Raw genomic sequence first — 23,263 nt, forward strand, 5'->3', positions numbered from 1 at the left:
AACAGGCAGAATACTTTTGGCTGGATATGGCCGGTTTAAATGCTAAAGGGTTAATTGTAGCATATTTACTACTCTAACAGGTATCAGCTGCTCATTTTCCTCACCACACAGGGGCTAGGCATTTATAGCTATTTATAGCAGGCACAAACTGAGCCAGAACAAAACTGTCCTAATTTACATATTTGCCAATAAGTTAATCTTTCATCTCTATTGACTAATATTTTCATCATTCCACAATTCATCTCTAATTAGCACTTTAATAATTAGGAGTTTGATTAAATATATTGACACTTGACTTTTCTGAACTAATGACTAGAGCATTTTGCAAATTCAGATACATTGAATAGTTAAAGAATATATTTTCATAGTTACTTTTCCCTTTTTGACTACAAACTAGCATCATTTGTTGTCAACCAGGCTGTAATTAGTGCCATGTTTCATGGCTAAATGACTGAAGTGCTACCATTTGGTTAGTAGTACAACTACTATTTCTTATTAAAAACAAAATATCTGCCATGGAATTTTCATGAGGAAAGAGTTTCTAGGAATAACAGTGTTTACAAAATGGACTGATAAAACTGAAATTCTTAAAAAAATTGTGGAGACCTAAAATGTTTTCAATGTAGAATTGAAAGCCATGCGCCAGTTCTCTCCTATTTTCCTTGAGTTCAGTTAAAGTATTCTGCTGTTTATACAACAGAAATATGTTGTATAAAAAGATAAACTGGAAGGGTGAACCTTGTTTGAAAGGTGGCAATCTGATTTTGAAACTTTCCTTTCTCATATTTGAATCGTCATCATTTAATGCCTGTCTTTTATGCTGACATGAGTTGGACAGTTTGACAGAGCCCTTGGACAGTGTCAAGCACCCATGTCGGCACTTTCTATGGCTGGATGCCACTTTAAAGTACTGGGCACATTTCTAGACACCAGCACACTAGTGAAGTCACCAAATAATTTACAAGAAGAAAAAAATCCTCCTTGATAGAGGGGTGGTGGTGGTTGAAAGAGGGGTAAATGGCTTTATACCCTTTATGCCTGATGTTGAAAGGTTACTGTATGATAGAGGGACAAGCATAACTCTTTTGCAGAGGAGATACACGATCACCCTGAATTATATAAGGATGTATGGGAGGAGCCAAAAAGAAGATAAGGCTAGTGGTGATGAGCTACCAGAGCGAACTCTCAAGGCAGAAGAAAGTGAGTATAAGAGGGACAGGAGGAGTAGATCAGGGTCAAGTGGAAGAGGGTTGGTCATTTCATAAGGGTGTGAAAGGAAAGTAACTGACGGTTAGAAGTGGGGGTAGAGGTGAATATAGTGAGTGATGAGCAAGGGCAGAGATGTGGTTGATACTAAATATCAGAATGGATAGAAGGGGTGGGGTAAAAGTGGTCCGGGGGGGGGGAGAAGGAGATAACAAGCAATAGCACAGGAAAGAAGAGGAGAATTAGTATCATAAACTTGTAGACAGATCAGAAAGGAGGGCATAAGAGGGAGGAAGAAGAAGATTGAAGTCAGAGGGACATAAGGGTGGCTGCACTGAGTGTGGTGATTACAGAGGCTTCTTTACAATCCTATGAAATCAAAGTTCTATGCCATAGGTATAACAATAAATCTAAGAACAAATTCAAGTAGCAATACAGAACCTTTGATGGTGAAATTCCATAGTCTCTAACCGATTGCAAACATTGGGTACACGAGCTATAATATTCATGTGTGAAAGAAAATTGAAAACAGGTTCTATGTTTACATGCAAAACCTGCTCAGGAAATATCCTTCCTCAAATTGGCTGCCCCAAGGAAGTAGCTATGGACAAGAATAATCTTAAGGGTTTGAATTGCATTTTGTGAAAACCCTAGAATAGACAAATCTGATGGCCGTTCAGGAATTTCAATAAGTTTGGTTTATTATTAATTAAACATTCCTACAACATTTATATGTGAAAAAAGTACTGTGCTAGTGTAAGCACTGAGAATATAAGCTTTTTAAAAGTTAAGAGGTAGTAATGATAAATATAGCAGAGGCGGTCGGTTGAAGGTAGTTAAGTTTGGAGCACATGGAAAAGGGTAGAAAGTGAATGAAAGTATACTATATCCAATCTTTAAGTTGACTCAAAGCAGCATTAAACTGACAATATTAGTGATGTGAAGCACCTCAACATAAATGTTAAAATGGCTCAGAAATTGATATGAACAAAGAAGGAAGAGATAACCTTGTTTATTTAGCATACAACCTAACCATCTAGAGTTAAAATATTGTTATATTGCTATATATATATATAAAAAGAAAACAAAAAATGGAACAAGGACGTAATGGGTGACAACAAAACATCCAGACAGTCAGACACAACAAGAAAGGAAAGGAAAAAACAAGGACAGGTCATTTGGAGCTTCCTATCCTCAGCTGAGTTCCAGATCGTCTAAGGATAAGATCTTGAACTTTAACAAGAAAGATAAAAGACCACTTCTCATAAGTGGGTAACATATATAGGACAATATTTAAACTTAAATTTAATAATGAAATAAATAAAATAAAAGTGCTATTGCAAAGGACATATTTTCAGATATTGCAGTGTAAAATGAACACTGAATATTGATTTCAAATTTTGGCTCAAGGCCAGCATGCTCAGGGGATGGAGTGAGTCAATTAACAGATATCTAATAAATGAGAATTACTGCAACAGAAAACATTTGAATGCATACGATTCTCAAATGGAAAGCTTATAATTAACAAGTAGTACAGATCTTGTTTCTGAAGTAAATTAAAACCTACTAAATACATTATCTGTTGGCAGTAATAATTCAACGATGTATGTAAGCTTTATTTACTTTTAATCCCAATCACATTAAAAAGAGGCAAATGTTAACTATTAACCCTTTAGCATTCAGATTAGCAAATGTAATATTTATTTAGATTGTTTTAAGTTAATCAGGCATTATTTCATAGTTTCAAGATTTTGATTTGATTCAGTTTTAGAATGACATTGTAAGGTAGGTGTGAAAAATTGGATGTGGCTGATTGGAACACAAAACAAGTAGAGTGCATGGGCTAGATATGGTCGGTTCAACCCTTTTGTTACCATATTTCTGCTGAGATGCTCTGTGTTTCTTTCAATTTATTTTAAATATAACAGAAAATTTAGTAAAATAATTTAGTTATCATTCGGCTAATGTTAGGAACATAGATTGTGACAAAGGTTTGGTGGAAGATTTTAATTCAAAACTTATGAAAATAAGACATTTGCACTACAGAGCCAGAAGTGATTTCAGCCAGGTTGGTAAAGAAAGGGTTAAGAATTGTTTCTCCATTATATATTTTAACCCTTTTGTTACCATATTTCTGTTGAGATGCTCTGTGTTTCTTTCAATTAATTTTAAATATAACAGAAAATTTAGTAAAATAATTTAGTTATCATTAAGCTAGTGTTAGGAATATTAATTGTGACTAAGGTTTGGTGGAAGATTTTAATTTATAACTTTTGAAAACAAGACATTTGACTACAGAGCCAGTTTCGGGCGGGTTAGTATCAAAAGGGTTAAATGCTAAAAGGTTAAAAATTAGAAGAAATAAGAAAAACATTGTTTAAAAACGAAAGTTATCAATGGAAAACAATTTTCTTGTAATGGCATATGCATTTTCAATATGTTTAAAGGTGAAACTGGAGGGGGGGTGTCACTGTTATATCTAGAATCACTTCCTATCATTAACCACACAGCTATGAAGCAACAGTAGGATTAGTTTTCAGACAAACAAACTATATGCCTTTCCAAAGAGCAAAGCACAATGTTGCTATTAATTTTATATATTATATAAAGTGCCCATATCATTTGCAGGTCATCCTGGGCAGATACATCAGCTGTAAAAATTTGAACACTCAACCACATGTTCAAAGGTTGAACTCCTTCACTTTTCAGATCCACTGTGCTTTGTGAGTTTTCATAAACTAATCATACCTGTCATCATATACCACTCACTACAGCCACCCTTATGTACCCTAACATCTCCCACCTCACTGCTCCTATGCCTTGCATATCATCCCCCTACCTTCTGATTTATCTTCACACTGATATTTCCCATCAACCACACCTCCACCCTTGTTCATTATTCACTACATTCACCTCTACCCTCATCTCTAACCATGTTACTCTTCCCTCACACCCTTATGAAACTACCCACTTTCCCACCCTGATCTACTGTCCATATCCTCTCTTATGCTCACCTTCATGTACCTTGAGGGTTTGCTCTGGCACCTCAATGCTGTCATATCTGTCTTCTTCCCAACTACTCCCACCCTTCTGTAATACGGGGTAGCCATGTAGCTTCTCTCAAGCAAGACACCTGTGCTTGTCCCTCTGTCATACTTTAGCCCCTCAACATCAGGCATAGAGCCACCCAGCCCTCTCAAATACTCTCCCAGCTTAGTTGTGGGGCCTTTTCCTTTCATCTTTTTGTACCTTGCAAGTTAATCAACACCCCAACTAATACTGGTAGCATAAAAAAAAGCACCCAATACACTCTGTAATATGGTTAATGTTAGAAAGGGCATTCACTCATGGAAACCATGCCAAAGCTCTCCCTTGGGCTCAGCATAGTCCTGCAGCTCATCAGATCCTGTCAAATTGTCAAACCCATGTGGGTACGGAAAACAGTTGTTAAATGTTGATGATGAATCAACTGACATAGGCATTTTTTTCCCCTCCCTCAAACATTATCCAGAAATGAAAGTTGAGCCATCTACCATATTTCTAGTTAATTTCTTTCCTCCATTACCACATTATAAACATGTTGGACTCTCCCACAAATTTTTAGCTTATACTAAAATACAGGAACTATTTAGCAGTTTTAAAGAGGATTATTTATGAACATATCTTTTCAATTATAAGATATGTTAGTTCATAAGTTGGGTTGAACAACTGTGATTCAGGTCACAAAATTAATAAAGATCCTTCTTAAGTCATACAGACTTAGGGCCAGTTTCCCAGTTTCTATGACATATATATTCCCCACTGGATAGGATGCCGGTCTGTTGCAGGATTACTCATTTTTATCAGCTCAGTGGACTGGGGCAAAGTGAAATGAAGAGTTTTGCTCAAGAACACAATGCATTACCTGGTCCAAGAATTGAAACTACAATCTTAAGTTCAACACCCTAACTAATAACCACTAAGCCTCCATACAAGATTAATAAAGCTAATGTTTAATCTGATTGTAGATTAACATCTTTTAGATAGATGCAAGCAGAAAATGAGTTGCAGAGGAATGCAGATTTGGGGACTAAGGATTAGGTATGATGGTATACTGCCTCTCAAGCTTGAGAGGCAGTTGGATGGAACTTACACTTGCCTCCTTATGAGAGCTCAAAATCTCTCGTGGAAGTGTCATCCAACCAAAGTACAAATATATGGGAAATTACCACCTGTATCATCTCTTGTGAAAAGTAGAAGAGTCCAGTTTGCTGGACAGTGTTGTAGAACTGAAAACGAGGTAATTTCTACTCTCCTCTAGAAGCCATCTCCTCGCAATACCAGAGGGCGCACACTCTCCTACCCTGATGTAATCTCCAGGGATACAGGCATCCAGCAACAGGACCTCTGTAATGCTATGATGGACCGCGAAGTCTGACGTAACATAGTAAATTCCATTGTCTTGATCACGGTCGAACAATGATGATGATGGTTTACAATGAGTCTGCAAGTAGACATAACAAGCATTTTTGCCCCTGTACGCCTTTTACATAATTCACTCACTTAATTAGAAGCAGATAGACCAGATTTCTGGTTCTTCTTCACTGCCCACGTTTTTCTTATAGAAATCAGACCCTGCAACTACTCCAGCTGTATATCAGCTGCATAAATCTCACCAGTTTGGGAGGGACTACAAAGGTCATTGACACTGCCACCCTACCTTTAACTGACTTATATATGATACACTATGTAATACTTCAATAATAGACCGAGAGAAGTGTTGCCAATATTGGAACAGGTGGCTGTATGGGGCATTGCAAAAGGTTAGGAAATGTTCAATCTTGAAATACTTATTGGCTCTAGAAAAAAAGAACAATTTTTCAAAACAGATTTTGTGGGTAAATTCAGTAGAGATCACATTTTGTCAGAATAAACATTAGAAAAACAGAAAGGCTTTTAGCTGTGTTTTTTCATGAGTGCTGAGAACTTGTAAATGATTTGACTTTGGTATGAGAGAGAAAAAGAGAGAAAGAGAGAGAGAGAGAGAGAAAGAGAGAGAGAGAGAGAAAGAGAGAGAGATATGATACCTTGTTTATCAGAATGTTGCTCTCTTTTCTGTTGTTGTAATTGTGCTGTATGTGAACGGAGACATCGTGTAATTCTTTGTGTGGTCTTTTCTTCTTTCTCTTCCTTATTATCTTCTTTGTCTTTTAATTTTATTAATTCATCTTTCTCTTTCACAACAAGAGAATCAGTATCTCGTGGTGTAGCATGTGTTTGACTAGTTTTCTCAGAGTTACTGGTGGTGGTGGATGAAGTTGCACTAGATGTGGTGGTAACTGTCACTGAGGCAGAGTTAGTAGGTAGTTTGTTGCTTCCATGGAAATTTGACTTAATATCTATATCGGATGAATTATTGCTGTTAATACTAGTTACTGTGGTAACTGTAACAGTAGTAGCTGTGTTGGTGTTAGTAATGGAAACAGCTTTATCACCAGACGAAACTGACTGATTGGCTGTCATATGTAAAGTCGTTGTTGTCAGAGGGACAGCCATTGTTACACTGCTGCCAGCCGTAGATGAGGCAGCATGATCACTAGCAGCAGATGAAGGGCGTGAAGAAGTTGGACTCGAGGCCCTTGATGATGCTTGGGAGGCTATATGACATTCATTATTTTGCTCTTCTAAATTGTTTTCTCGTGTTGGGTTTAAAACGTACGGTAATGCTGGTTTAGTTAGGAGCATTTTCAAGTTATCTGAATCCATAGAGGATGTTTGTTTTGGTGGGATTATTATTCTCAAAGGTGGTACTTTTAATAATGACGATGATGATGATGAGGAAGATGAAGATGATGATGATGATGAGGATGAAGATCTAGGTTCTTTGTCTGATTTTAAAGCAAATCTATCTTTCTCAGATCTAGTAGGTGAAGAAGTACGAGAACCCTCAGATTTTAAGGTTAACCCACAAAGATGGTCATCAGTAGATGGTGGACAAGAATGGAGCTCCCATTTGGTGGGTATTTGACTAGCTGGCCCGCTTGTTACCAACGTACTAGAATTTGTAATATTATTACTAGAATGCCTTCTTATTGAAGTATTTGAAATAATGTTTGTGTCTACTGTGTGTATATCTCCTTGAATGTTATTATTGTTATTTGTTGTTCCTGAGCTAATAGCATTACCATGAGAATTGGATGATGATATTGATGATGATATTGATGATAATTCATGTGGTGCAAAATCAGATGATGATGAGGATGAGGATGTTGTTGTCAAACATTTCAACTTTGATTGAGATGTAGTAATAATATTACTAGTGTCCAGTTCTTTACTTTGTGGAATGCAATTAGAATCAGTTCTTATTTGTACTGGCATTTGCTGTTTAAGAATTTCAGACATACCAGTTTCATCTTCAGGATCACTAATGTCCTCAAACTGTGGAGTAAATGTCTGCACAGAATGAGATGAAACTGTCTCACCAAAGCTTTTATTAGCTTCATCATTCAGTTGACTATCACCAACACAAACTTTATTATTAATGCTTCCTTGATGCTGTAAAGTTTCTGGTGCTATAGTCATGCCGGATACACGATTGTCTGACTGACCACTTTCTTTCATACCTGCTGCAACCATACTAGCTGATAAATTGCTAACCGATGTACTACCTAAATCACTAGCACGCTCCAAAATGCGAGGTTCATACAAATCACTGTCATTACTACTGTTACTTTCTACAAAGGAGATGCAGTCTTTATGTTCTACAGTCACACTGTATGCTTTGTATTGTGTTTCAGTTGTATCTTTAGATTTTTCAGACGTTTCTCCACTACAGGGCACATCCTTGACAAGTTTAAGAAAGAGACGAGGGGAAGCAGTCTTCTCTGGAGACTTGGGCAACAGGGATCTTCTGCTGCCTGAAGTTGATGATGCAACACTTCTCTCCCATTTCAAAGCAGATGAACCAGTAATTCTCGGAGACAATTCTGCAAAAAAAAAAAAAAAAAAAATGAATGAATAAAGTAAATAATGGTTTCAAATTTTGGTACAAGGCCAGCAAGTTCAGGAGAGGAAGTAAGTCAATTACATCAGCCCCAGTGCTCAACTGGTACTTGTTTTACTCACCCTGAAAAGGTGAAAGGCAAAGTCATTTAAGTCCAGTGTCATAATGAGTTATAATGTAAAAGGAAGGAGATTAAAATCAAGAGTAACAAGAGCACTCATAGAGCGCACACCACCACCAAGGCAACACCAACGCCCTCGCAATGATTAATCAGAGAGGATTTTTAGAATGAGAATAACTGAAATAAACTCGACTGCTCTCATGAACAAGAATACTAAAAATGAACCCAACTGTTCTCAAAAATTAAATAAAAAATCAGGAAAATCAATCCAGAATACTTGTCTGGCACCGGATCAATCCCAAAATCTAATCAGTCTGTACCAGTCACATGGCCAAACATCTCTGAAAGTTTCATCCAAATCCATCCAGCGGTTCTTGAGATATGTTGTCCACGGACAAACAAACAAACAAACACGACTGAAAACAATACCTATGCCTTCACTAAGATGGGGGTAACAATAAGAGCAGGTAAGCAATTAACAAGATAGTGTAGCTTTACCTTTTGAAATGTAAAATACCTAAGACAAAAAGTATTATACATGACTAGCTAGCCCTGTGCCGTCAAAAATGACGGCTAATTGTAGTATGTTATATATAAATAAGGGACAAAATAATCACAAGATACAAACATTCACATACTTCTCTTGTACACACACATATACTCACACATAGTTGAAACATTGTTTCAGCATTGAATGTTCACGATCCCACTTCCATTGTACACATACACACATAAACGTTCACATACCTCCCTTTTACATACACACACACACAGAGTTGAAATGCTGTTTGACTTTTTCTTTCATTGTAGAACTTCCATCATCCCACTACCAAGTTTGCCATCACCCCTTCCTTCCTTATTCATCTATCACCCCTTCCTTTCTCATTTGTATGTTGCGATGGAGAAAGACACAAGAGTATTATTATATATGATGGAGTCTCCACAACAAATACCCCAGCTAGTTACATATAACTCAAATAACCCATCAATAAATCGTCAGCTCCTTTCAACACTGACAAAACATTTTGCAGTCAATAGTCAAAGGACAAAAGTGTAACTGTAAGCAGGACATGAGTAATTATAGTACAGGGGTTGGCAAACTTCTAAAAATCATTGACCCATTCACGGAAACCCTGATAACTTGTTGACTCCCATCTTATAAATTTCTAAAATAAATAAGAAAGCATGATGAATAAAAAAAAAAATTTCTTTTGTGCCTTTATTACGTTTTAGTAAGAAATAAGGAAATAAATTAATGAAAATACTTAAATTGATTAAGAACTATAAAAATTCAGTCATAATACATCGATGCAGTTGGAATATATAATGTGAAATATACGTTTGGTGAATCCTACTTTATATTGCATCAATATTTGGCTGGAAATTATTGAGTTTAAATTACCCAAACTCTTCCAGATTCAGTTTCCTAATAATCCAGCACCCTAAATGCTTAAAATCATTGAGCTCTTGGATAACCACAAGGACACCCTACCCCAGGAGGGTGGTCAATACTGACCACTTTGCTGACCCCTGACTTAGACACAAATATCAGGTATCCTGATTGCAGTTTTGTTGATTTTCCTCTTAACCCTTTCGTTACTGTATTTATTTTGAGATGCTCTGTATTTCTTTCAATTACTTTAAATATAACAAAGAATTTAGTAAAATAACTTAGTTATCATTAAGCTAGTGTTTACAACATAAATTGTGACTAAGGTTTGGTGGAAGATTTTAATTCAAAACTTATGAAAACAAGACATTTGCATTCAGAGCCAGAGCTGGTTTCAGCCGGGTTGGTAATGAAAGGGTTAAAAGCTACATTAATTAGGTAAGTTTACTAAGTACCTTCTGAATCTGCAGTACGGTCTTCTTCTTTAGCCGAAGAAGTACTTTCAGGAGATGTCGGAGAACGAGTATCATCAACACTTGAACTATCACTACTTGATGAGGACATCTCTTTTCTTAATAGCTCTTCTGTATCGGAACATGCAGCAACATCCATAGGTGTTTGGCCTCTACTGTTAGATTGAAGAGGGTTAGCCCCGTGCTTCAACAGTAATTCAACAAGCTGGAAATAAATAAAGAACAGACATTTCAGAAACAACAGACAATTAAGGAAAAAAGAAAAAAGAATTGTAATGTCACAGATTTGGTAAGGGAGAATGAATACAAATGAAATATTGTGCAATTGTCTAAACAAAATATTCAGCTGAACGGATTTGATCATTTAAGAATATTACAAATTGAGATTAGGTTCTTTTTGCATATTTCAGTAGGTACCTACCAACTTGTGAATAGAGAAAACTTTGGGCTTCATTTATTTATTCATTCATTCACACACCAGCTTTATTTTAATATTTCTCTAACCATGCAGTTATACCTGCATATTTGTTCAGATAGTTATATTTAGTAGCTGTTGTTACTTTCACAGTCGTTGAAGAAGCAACTACTACTATTACTACTAAAGTCCACTGCAGATTGCTGTGTCCAAACTCCAAGGTTTGGAAATAATCACACCCACGAGTATATATCATTTTAATTAGCTTTCACTCAGAAATGATTACTTCAACTTTCCAGTTATTTTTTTTTTTAAATATGTTAAAAAATAGCAACAACTGTCGTTTTCTCAATTCTAAGCTCAAACTATTAGTAAAAAAAGAAAAAACAACCCCTTTTTTAGTCAGTGAAGAAGTCACCTAGAATCCACTGGATTCATTAAATAAGACTGACACATTGATCAATTAAATGCAAGACTTTTCAGGTTTCAAAGTAGCTGTTACTTGCTTGCGTAGACTCTTGTCTTATATTTTGTATTGCGAAAACAATGTTTATAGAAATATAATATACTTCACCGCCAATATTAGCAGCTGAAAATTGGTGCGATATTAATATGATATGATAAAAATAACAGAATATTAATAATGTCAGCTTGGTTTGTAACAAGAAGAAAATTTACCTTTTGATGTCCACTGGCAGATGCATCATGAAGAGGAGTATCATTTTCTAAGCCATGAACATTTACATTAGCACCAGCTTTCAATAGGTGTTTAGCAATGATTAACCAACCACGGGTGCATGCTTCGTGGAGAGGAGTCCAACCTTTATGGAAAATTAAAAACTCATTTATTTCAAATGGAAACCATTCCACCAAAGGGCCTCATTAATATAAATATATTTAAAGAATGCATTTAATCTATAATATAATTAGCAAGCTATATATGCAAATGTGCATGAGTGTGTGTATGTGTGTAGTGATTATGTTGTGGAAGGACCATTTTAGTTATTTAGAAAAAACAAAAATTTCATTTTACTTTTTATTATTTCTTGACCTATCAAGGTTTTTCACTACACCACTGCATGTATACTGTGTGTATGTGTGTGTGTGTAGATATAAATGATGGACTCTCCTGTCAAAGATGACGTAAGGGCATTCAGCTTTTGCCAAATGATCTGCATATGATGATTTATAGTGATCAAATGTTTATGCTGCACATTAGCTCACATTGTCTCCGTCAAATCAGCATTGTCTGAACAGGTGCACGGTGTGTCAGGTGTCAAAGTGATTGCAGAGTAACATGAGAGGAAGTGTCTTGCTCGAGAACACAATGCAGAACCTGGTCTAGGAACTGAACTCATGATCTAGCAATTGAGAGTGCACACTAAGCCATACATATATGCACACATGCCATGATGATGGTGATATGTGTGTGCGTGTGTGTGTATATATATATATATATATATATATATATATATATATATATACACACACACACATACATGCACATGTGACAATATTGAGTATTTATATTTATCCATTAATGTGTATAATGAGTTTGTCAATATTTAACATATGAAAATGTGAGTGTGAGAGCATGTGTGTATATATATATATATATATTTATATATATACACACACACACACACACACTATTATGGATATATTTGTTGGTATATATTTAATTATATTTTCCATTGTGTGTGTATGTTTGTATATACTTTTGAATGTCAATAACTATTACAGATATTGATACTTCTCAATGTGTATTTTTACACATTATTTCATTAAGGCTTTTTTTAAAAACTTAACCCATTGATCTAAAGCAGTGGTTCTCAAGCACGGTCCACATGACCCTTGAGGTGTTATAAAAGATTTTGTGATTAAAATTCATGTGCAATAAATTGGTTATAATTCTACAAAATATTTTAACAATTTTTCTTATACAATTTCCTATAATATTTAACTATAAAAATATAATACGATTTTTTTAAACGTTGAATGGCTAGGAGAATACATCTGAATTAATTAGGAATCAAAGGGGTCCATATGTAAAAAGGGTTGAGAACCAGTGATCTCAAGAATGTGTTGCTTGTTATAATATTTTTCATATTTCATGTAATTTAGTTGCGTGTAAGTGTTATTCGTAAATTCAAACATATATGTGGCGTTAGGAAGGGCATCCAGCCGTAGAAACACTGCCAAATCTGACTGGGCCTGATGAAGCCTTCCGGCTTCACAGACCCCAGTTAAACCGTCCAACCCATGCTAGCATGGAAAACGGACGCTAAATGATGATGATGATTTTTCTAATTTGGTCAATTTGTCTGGAAAATCATTTCCAATGCTATCTAATCAACTCTTAATTGTAAATGAGTCTAAAATTTGAATTTTTTAATAGCTTTTTTTTTCTTCTTCCCAAGGCTGTAATAGGAATCCAAGTTCATAATCATTTTTGAAAATACATCATTACATTTCTCATTAACCTTTTGTCTCTTCTTCGAATTTACCTGTTTGAATTATTTCCCTTGATTAGCTGAATTCAATAACATTTTTATTTATTTTTCACACAAATGATTTCATCTACTTTGCTTCTGTATTTATAATAACTACGTAAGCATCTGTACAATAACTAATAGAACCTTCCATCTTCAATGAATTTGTCCTGCAAGTCTGAAATTTCTAGATCACTCCTTTCGATATTCAGGACGTTTCTTCAATGTATGTTTTTTTTTTATTGGTCAATCCTTGTCTCTTCCCTCTTTCCAACTGGAGTAGCCATGTAGCTCTTCTACAGTAAGATATCTGTTTCCGACCCGTCATCATACTTTAACCTATCATCTAGTACTAAACCCCTTCCCTTAATACTACTTCCCAACTCATCTAAGGGCCCATGCCTTGCAAGTTACTTAGTGGCCATGCTGGTGCTATGTGGAAAAAAAAGCCCAAAACATTTAGTGCTCTCTGTAAAGTGGCTGGTGTTAGGAAAGACATCCAGGGATAGAAACCATGTGAAAGCTTTGTAGTCTTCTGAATTACCAGCTCCTGTTGATCTGGCCAAACCATGCCAGCAGGGAAAACAGACATTAAATGCTGACTATATGAGTGACACTGAGAAGAATTGTGAGAAACATCTGTACAGCCATTGAGCATATCTACGGTCTTCAATATAATACAAAAGGTCCCTCAATAAAATTATAGTTCAATTTTTATTTACTGAAATCGTATATTGTTATTTATATTCTAAAACAATTGCTAAAATTTTCATTAATGATATAACACACTTTTGTATGGTTTTTGGACAGACTGCTATCAAAAATATCAATGAAGTTCTTTGAAATTGTAACCAAATTAACACACGAAATTTCACAAAATTAACCATATCTGGAACTATCAAATCTGAAAATCATGACACCAGAGAAAATATTGAGGAAATATTGGAAATTTTACCTGCAAAATCTTTAACATTTACATCAGCTCCAGCTTTAATCAGTTTTTTAGTCTGTTTTGGATCTCCTTTGATAGCAGCCAAATGTAAAGGTGTTTCTCCATGCTCATTTCGCTTATGCACTCTTTTATCACCAGGCGTTCGCTTAGCGGACATCACAGGTGACAATGATTTGGGAGAAGAATCTGTTGCTTTAAAGAGTAAAATTAAAAACATTAACCATATATATATATATATAATGTGTGTGTGTGTGTGTGTATCAAATATATTATATATATAATAATTTCTTATCTATAACTGGTTAAATTACAATTAAAGTGGTATTTTGAATTCCTTCAGGATTACAATTTTAGAATTAGTCTATTTACTAATTACATACTGTTTATTATCATGAACTTTATTGTGATCTAGGTAAATGTTTTATCATATATTTTATTTTTTCTACATGGTATGATTTACATCTATCATTGTTTGAATTATATAACAGTGGTTTTTCTCTAATATATATATATATATATATACACACACACACATACATACATACAATCATGTTTAAAAGTAACTGTATTCTTATTGAACAAAATTCATCACACCCCACTCTCTCCCAAAAAGTCTTTTTTTAAGGAAAATAGAAAGCAATAAACTATAGCCCACATCTTGCGAACATTTATCTTCAGGGCTTTAAAGATATAATTGTTTCAACATTTAGTTTGTTTTCAGGTTGTTCCCCATTCTTACTTGGAACCAAATTTTCTGATGGATACATACATAACTCTTTTAGCCATTAGAGATCATGTTGATTTAAGCTAGCTTGATTTACCTCAAGTAAAAAAAAAAAAACTAACATCACCACTGTTTATCACCGAAATCTAATAATGAATCACTACTATGTTAGTCTTAAGTTACTTAATATTACTTTTGTTCACAACTTAAAAAAAAACAATACAAAACAACAAGAAATTTCAAGATCAATGAAAAACAAAACGTAAGCAAAAGGTGTTTATATCGACTTACCCCCTTGTGAAGATTCATCTGTCATTTTCATCAATAATGCCATTTGTTGACGTTCAGATAAAGGGATCAGTCTTTGGCCACTTACAGGTGTTCGAGGTGTAACACTTGACCCGCTAGTAGGAGAACTATCTAATTGAATACTCCCACGCTTTCTCTTCTGAGGTGTTCCTTTCTTATCTATAACTGGAAAAATTACAATAAAAATGACATTTTGAATTCATTCGGGATTACAATTTTAGAAAATGACACAATTAGTATCTTTTAGATAACCATTTAATACATAAAAGAAAGTTGCCTTAGACCAGTGGTTTTCAATTGGAGTCCATATGACTCTTGGGGATCCATTGTTGATAAGATTTATGTGCAATGAATTGCTCATATTTTTACAATACACAAAATATAATTTTTTTTTAATACAATTCGTAGTGATATCGAATTATAAAAATGTAATAGGATTTTAAAAAATATAAAACGGTTATGAGGGTCCAATTATCATCATTTAATGTCTGTTGTCCATACTGGCATGGGTTGAACAGTTTGACCAGGCTGGCATGCTGCACCAGACTCCAGTCTGATTTGGTATGGTTTTCTACAGCTGGAAGCCCTTCCTAACACCAACCACTCCGAGAGTGTAATGGGTGCTTTTACGTGCCACCAGTACAGGTGCCATTTGCAGGACACTGGGGTGCTTCTAAGTGCCACCGGCATGGGTGCCATTTGCAGGACACTGGGGTGCTTTTATGTGCCACCAACACGGGTGCCATTTGCACGACACCAGGGTGCTTTTACATCTCACCAGCATGAGTGCTTTTTATATATTGAAAAATATATTACTTATGTCTCCCCTTATCATTAACCATTGGAGAAAACCCTTTATAAGGAAATATTAAGAAATCATTAATAACAAGTACTTTGTTTCTATATTTAATGCATAGTCAGAGAGGTGACCAACCATGACATAACGAACCAAGACTAAAATACTGCTCCTTGTCTTTGAAAAAAGCATTTTAATAAAAAAAAAAAACACAATCTACAATAAAATACAAATGCCTGAGAAGACCAACATATTGTAAACAAACTAAAATGTATTCAGCAGCATACAAAAAGAGACAGTCACATATAGTAAACCTGGTTATAGAAAATGTTTTGTTATATATAATAATAATAATAATCCTTTCTGCTATAGGCACAAGGCCTGGAATTTGTGGGGAGAGGGATAGTCGATCACATCAACCCCAGTACTTGACTGGTTCTTAATTTATCAACCCTGAAAGGTAAAGTTGACCCCGGCAGAATTTGAACTCAGAATGTAGCAGCAGATGAAATACCATTAAGCATTTCACCCAACGTGTTAACGGTTCTGTCACCTCACCACCTTATATATTATAGTAATAAATAATAACTAGCTGGAAAACATAAAAAATGTAAGCATTTGTGAACAGTGTACTGGTGCCATGAGAAATGTTTGTATATTATGACCGTCTGTCTTTACGTTCTGAGTTTAAATTCTGCCGAGGTCGACATTACCTTTTGTCCTTTCAGAGTTGGTAAATTAAGTACCAGTTGTGTACTGGGGTCGATCTAATCAACTGGCCCCCTCCCCACAAAAATTTCAGGCAAGGAAGAGTATAATGCAACAGTTACAGAATATAGGAAGTAATGTAACACCAATGACTACATTAACGGAATTACTATTTAACCTTAAAATACATCGTACACATTCAAAGAACCTTCTTGGTTTAGTGATATGGAACGTTTTTCTGGTATTCTTTTACTTGCTTCAGTCATTTAACAGTGGCCATGCTAGAGTACCACCCTTTAATTGAAGAAATTGCCCCCTGGACTTATTACCTGTAAGCCTGGTGCTTATTCTATCAGTCTCTTCTGCTGAACAGCTACATTACAGGGACGTAAACGCACCAATATCGGTTGTCAAGCAATGATGGTGGTGAGACAAACAGACACATATTTATACATACATACATATATGATGGGCTTGGAGGTAGTAGTGATCCTGGCTGGTGCAATTTTGTGGTTTGCTGGTATGCCAAGAGAGATCCAACAGGCCCCTAAGTGGTTCCCTGATCTTAAAGGATTAATGATGGAGTGGCTGGTGTGGTGGTGATGCTAGCTGGTGCAGTGGTCTTCCTCACAGTACTTCATGGTAGATAATACTTTGTGTGTATATCACACTGACCTTGTTTGTTATCCCAAGTGTCATAACTCTTACTTTGATATTGTTCATAGCTTGTGCTCTTGAAAATGCAACATATAATTGGCCATGAGAAAATACTGGTTGAGGCAAATGCATGCCAACTTTTTTCAAATGTTTGCTCTTGTGCCTTATTAATTGTCATTGAATATGCAAGTCGAAGTGGAAACTAAAGTCTGTTTAGTGTGAATGGAATATTTGCATCACTTAGGCTAAGTTTAATTCTGGGAATTAGAACTCTATGACCTCTGTTGGAGCCTGTTACCAATGATGCCTCTACACAATATTCATGAAGTCTTTGCACTTTCATTTGAGTTCCATTACATAATCCTTGACTAATCGAAAGATTTAGCAGCATTACAATAGCGATGAGGAGGCATACCAGATGGAGTAAGTGAGATTATGAATTCAAATGGATAGTTCTGAACCTCCTCTTCCTTATTGCAGGATACTAAATCTGTGCTTAAGTATGTGCCTCTGGTATAATATTAAGAACTTTTTCATTTATTACAAGACAGTCAGAACTTTTAGGAAATAAAATTACTCGTTTTTGCACTTCTTCTGGTGTGCAGTTGTTGAAAATTTCTGGGTACAAATGTACAAATTGAAATGCAAAAGAATGAAATAGTAAATGGATTTATGAATGAAAGTTTGGTAATTGCATTTATTTCCACTATGTGACACTTATTATTGCAAACATATTTTAACTCACCTAAACTATACACACACACACACACACACACAAATTCATTTATATATATATATATATGTCTTGAGTTGTAGCTGTAATTCAAAGGGACTAGCCTTGTCATATTCTGTATGAGGCTGAATTTCCCTGAGAACTATGTTAATGTTATGCATGTCTGTGGAGTACTCAGTCATTTGTGAGTTAATTTTATCCTTGAATGGTAATAAAAAGTGAAACTGACAGCCAGTATTTGCCATATCTATGTAAGAACTTTTCTTCGGATTTGTCTCTCTCTCTTTCTCTTAACTTCCTTTGTGTCCCTTTTCTCTCTTGCTTTAACACTGTGCATATGTATCTACTCTTGCCATGTGATAAAAATTTAAAAACACAAAACCAATGTCGTCACCACTCACTGTCTCTTTCTCTCTCACGTCCTCTCTGAAACATTTAAAAACAAAGCAAATGCCATCACCACTCCCTGTCTCTTTCTCTCTCACGTCCTCTCTGAAACATTTAAAAACAAAGCAAATGCCATCACCACTCCCTGTCTCTTTCATTCTCTTTCTCTCACTTCTTCTCTGTCCTCCTGTCTCTCACTTTGCCACTTCTTTGAAGTAAGTGTGATGCACACAACAGGTATGTACAAAAACAAAAAGCATATTAATATGATTGATGAAGAGATTTCAATGGATTAAGAAAAAGGACTTTTGATGCTGTGAAAAAACAAAAGAAACTTTCACAATATCCTCTTCCAATATTGATTTTTAGAATTATTTCCACAATTTTATGCCCCCTCCCCTCTCAAAAGATTTTTTTATTTTGCAAGGTACTTGGTGACCCTGTCAGTGCAGGTGCCACTTAAAAAACATCCAGCCCACACTGTAAAGTGGTTGGCATTTGGAAGGGCATCCAGCAGTAAAAACCTTGCCTAAACTGACCTCACGTGTGCTTGTGTCACGTAAAAAGCACTAAGTCCATTCTACTGAGTGGTTGGTGTGAGAAAAGGTGTCCAGCTGTAAAAATCCTGCTAAAACAGTCAGAGAAGTCTGGGTCAGGCTTCTGCTTAGTTGGCTTCTATCAAACTGTCCCACCCATGCCAGCATGGAAAGCAGAGGTTAAACGATGAATGATAATTGACTCATGAAAGTTTTCACTCAGGTGGCAGTGAGTTCAAGAGAGCAGCAGTTTGAGAAAAGGAGCTATTGGAATAAAAGGATTCATGGGCGATAGGAATTTCAACAAAGAAATGATGTGCTTGGGAAGATAAACAGGGGACACATCTAAAAGGTCTGGACAGAGGGTACATCTCAAGAAAGTCCATCAGAGCGATGACTATGGCTATATTTACAGAAAAGACACAATGAAGACACACTTCAACAACTCGTAGAAAAAAGAAGACCCACCAATCTAAAGATAACAACAATATTTAATGCAAGGTCAAACTGTGCCCTTACAAGGTACTTGTGTAAGAAATTTGCAAACACAGAAACAAGATCCAACCTTCTTGGACTGAACATGTTTTTCCATAGGAGATCTTTGGTCAAAGTCAAACTAAGAAGTCCAAATACAGTAGCTTTCTGACTGATTGAGTCCACCCATAGCAATGGAAGAAAAGAATGACTGCCTATAACTATTCTTCTTCTTCTTTATGCCTTTAACCCTCCTATGTGGAGTATAGGCCACTTATAGTTGAATTCCATGTCGCATAATTTTTGGCTTCTGTACTAATACTCTGCCATGAATGTCCCCCTTTCTCTAGTTCCTTTTGTGTTGATCTCCATCACGAGTTCTCTTTCTATATCCAGCTAGTTTCCACTGTAAAGCACTTTTCACAACATTTGGTGTGTCTTTTCTAATTGTGTTACCAACCCATTTCCACTTTTTCTTAAATATTTGCTCCCTAATCGAAACTTCATTAACTATTAACTGACCAAAATTTTGTCTTGCCAGCATTAAAAGTCACCAGCCAGTCACTAACTTGTTCCATGACTGTGCAAAGATAATCCTCAAAAATGGCAGACTTACATAGTATGAAGATGAATGGGAGCGGGGAAGAGACAAAAGTGAAAACTGTTTCTTACCTTCTTCTTCTTGTGGGGAGCTTGGCATAATTATTTTCCTTTTCATACCTTTTCCATCTGACTGAACAGCTTTCAATATAGTCTTCTCCTAAAATCACAGAACAAATTCCTGATTAAAATATGAAACTAGAAAAAGTACAAAAAGAACAAAGTATAAGAAGAGTTGATGTCTTGTTCAGGGGACAAGCAAATAGTTGCAACAACAAACTGAAATAAGTCCAAAAAGTTCAATGAAAACTTCTGGTTGTAACACAGCATTCCACACAGTTAAAGACAAAAATGGGTAAATATAACAATGGAAGATGTTGATTTCATGAGATTTTGAAGGTTTTTTTCATAAAAACCTGTATTTTCAACAAATTTAAGTTATCTTTTATCTTTTGCTTATTTCAGTAGTTAGACTGTGGCCATGCTGGCCTTAAAGAATTTTTAGTCAAACGAATCAACCCAAATACTTATTCTATCATTCTCTTTTGCTGAACTGCTAAGATACAAGGATGTAAACACACCAACACTGGCTGTCAAGCAGTGGTGGGAGACAAACACAGACACAAAGACACACACATACAGACACACGTTAGGCTTCTTTCAGTTTCCATCTACCAAATCCACTCACAAGGTTTTGGTTAGCCAGATTATAGTAGAAGACACTTGCCCAAGGTGCCACACAGTGGGACCGAACCTGGAACCATGTAATAGGGAAGCAAGCTTCTTACCAGATATCCATGCCTTTATTATATAATAACTATTTCTATTGACATAATTACTATAAAATAACATTGCTGAAAATATATCATAAGGGTGTGTGGTTAAGAAGCTTACTTCCCAAGCAGGTGGTCTTGGGTTCAGTCCCAATGTACAGTACCTTGGTTAAGCATCTTCTATAACCCCAGGTCTACTAAAGCCTTATGAGTAGATTTGGAAGATGGAAATTGAAAGAAGCCTGCTGTACGTGTGTGTATATTTGCATTTCCTTGTCTTGATATCATGTGATAGTTGTAAACGAGTGTCACTGTCATATAAGCAGTGTCACTTACTTTCAATAATCTGCAAAAATATGTCTGGCCATGAGGAAATAATACACTGCTTGGAAACAGGCGAGGGTTGGCAACAAGAAAAATATCTGTCCATAGAATATCTGCCTTAACAAAAACTCCATCGGACCCAATCAGGCATGGAAAAGTGAATGTTATGATAATGATGATATAGAAATATAAATTTCTTACATTAGTACAAAGCCATCCATCAACAGGGATAACATATAGCTGACTGAACAGACCAAAGCTCATTTTTTTTAATAATATTTTATACACGGGCAGAGAGCTGGTAGAATTGTTAGCATGCCAGGCGAAGTGCTTAGCAGTATTTCATTCTGAGTTCGAATTCTGCTGAAGTCGACTTTGCCTTTCATCCTTTCGGGGTCGATTAAATAAGTACACACTGGGGGTCGATATAATCGACTTAATCCCTTTGTCTGTTCCCTCTATGTTTAGCCTCCTGTGGGGCAATAAAGAAATAAATATTTTATAGACTCCAGACAGATCTGAATTCAGGACATAGAGGAACCAATACTAATAAACACTGTAAGGGATAGATTTTGCTTCCACCATACCCTGATGGCAGTAGCTTTTATCATTTTTTTTTTGTTTCAGTGATTGGATTGCAGCCATGCTGGAGTACCACCCACAAGGTCTTAGTCAAACAAATCAACTCCAGTTGTTTTGTTATTTTTTTTTTTTACTTATTTTATTTACTTAGTTTTGCCAACTTGCTAATTTAGTTGGTCATAAAGAAACCAACATCAGTTGTCAAGTGATGGCGAGAAACAAACAAAGACACTCGCCTGGTGCAGGCGCTAGTTCTCCAGGCCTCAGTCAAACCTTCCAACCCATGCCAGCATGGAAGACGGATGTTATACGATGATGATGACACACATGCGTATACAATGGGCTTACACACAGCTTCTGTCTACCAATTCACACACAAGGTATTAGTCAGCCTGGGACAGTAGTAGAAGACACTTACCCAAGGTGCCACACGGTGGGACTGAACCTGAAACCATGTGGTTGCAAAGCAAGCCTCATAACTACACAAGTATAAATAGGCATGTGCTTGAGAAAACCAGTCAAGTCAAGTGAAATCGTAAGTGGTACCCATGCTGGTGGCACGTAAAAAGCACCTTTCAAGTGTTGGGCTTCACGGAGACAAAGTAGCTGAGATCCTTTTGAGTGTTGGGCCTCATGGAGGTAATGACTGAGACCTTTGGCATTATTGTGTGTTTGAGAAGACCCATCAAGCCGAGCAAAATTACAGTTGTGGCAGATACCAATGCCATGCAAATGGCACCTGTGCTGGCGGCACATAAAAGCACTCATTACACTACTCTCAGAGTGGTTGGTATTAGGAAGGGCATCCAGTTGTAGAAAACCATGCCAAACCAGACTGGAATCTGGTGCAGCCTTCCAGCTTGCCAGGCCCAGCCGAACTGTCCAACCCATGGACAATGGACATCAAATTGATGATGATGAGTGAGTGTGTTTGTGTGTGTGCCTGTCTTTATAATAGTTTGAAGTCTTCCAATAAGGAACAAGATGGTTTCTAACAAAGAAACAAAGACAATTTGCTGAAATTTGCATAACAAAACAAAAAACATTACATTTTAAACTTTAATGAAGGCTTGTGTATTTATTACTGTTCCACTTACTGACTGTATTCATAAAGTGTGTGTTAAGTGGCCACTTTCCTGGTCTGAAAACCCTAACTTTCCAAGATTGTCACTTAAACATTTATTAAGATAGTCAAGTGTACCAATAACCATTAGTATAAATGTGAATTTATAATCAAAGGATAGAAACAAGGTTTGAAGCAGTTGTACATAGCCTTCTTTTTTTTGAGTAACATTCACATCGGTAGATTAGTTAAACTTTATGATTATACAGTTTTTTTTTTTCTCTTTTATGTCCCAAACAATTACAATTAGATCTGTTAAGTTTGCACTTGATAGAAGTTTAAATGAGATTGCTCCACTAATATTCCTTGTGTTGGTATGTATGTATGTATGTGCTGGTGCCATGTGAAAAACACCCAGTGCACTCTATGAAGTCATTAGCATTAGGAAGATCATCCAGCCATAACAACCACACCAACGCAGACACCAGATGGTGTTGGTACCATGTAAAAGCACCCAGTCTACTCTATACAGTAACAGACATTAGAAAGAGCATCCAGCTGTAAAA

General features: G+C 36.0%; 1 protein-coding gene across 4 annotated transcripts in view; it reads right to left on the reverse strand.

The window, feature by feature from the left end:
• LOC115210547 (ankyrin repeat domain-containing protein 12) overlaps nt 1-23,263 on the reverse strand; it is a 57,586-nt gene that overhangs the window by 23,352 nt on the left and 10,971 nt on the right. For all 4 annotated transcript variants that reach the window (XM_029779172.2, XM_029779152.2, XM_029779160.2 and 1 more), the window contains exons 3-8: nt 20,028-20,115; nt 15,047-15,229; nt 14,035-14,223; nt 11,266-11,408; nt 10,155-10,377; nt 6,273-8,171 (exon numbers count right to left, since the gene is read on the reverse strand). In XM_029779172.2, the coding sequence (XP_029635032.1) occupies nt 6,273-8,171; nt 10,155-10,377; nt 11,266-11,408; nt 14,035-14,223; nt 15,047-15,229; nt 20,028-20,115 (2,725 nt within the window). The remainder of the gene's footprint in view (nt 1-6,272; nt 8,172-10,154; nt 10,378-11,265; nt 11,409-14,034; nt 14,224-15,046; nt 15,230-20,027; nt 20,116-23,263) is intronic.

Source organism: Octopus sinensis, linkage group LG1 (genome assembly GCF_006345805.1).
Source record: "Octopus sinensis linkage group LG1, ASM634580v1, whole genome shotgun sequence".
Lineage (NCBI taxonomy): Eukaryota > Metazoa > Mollusca > Cephalopoda > Octopoda > Octopodidae > Octopus > Octopus sinensis.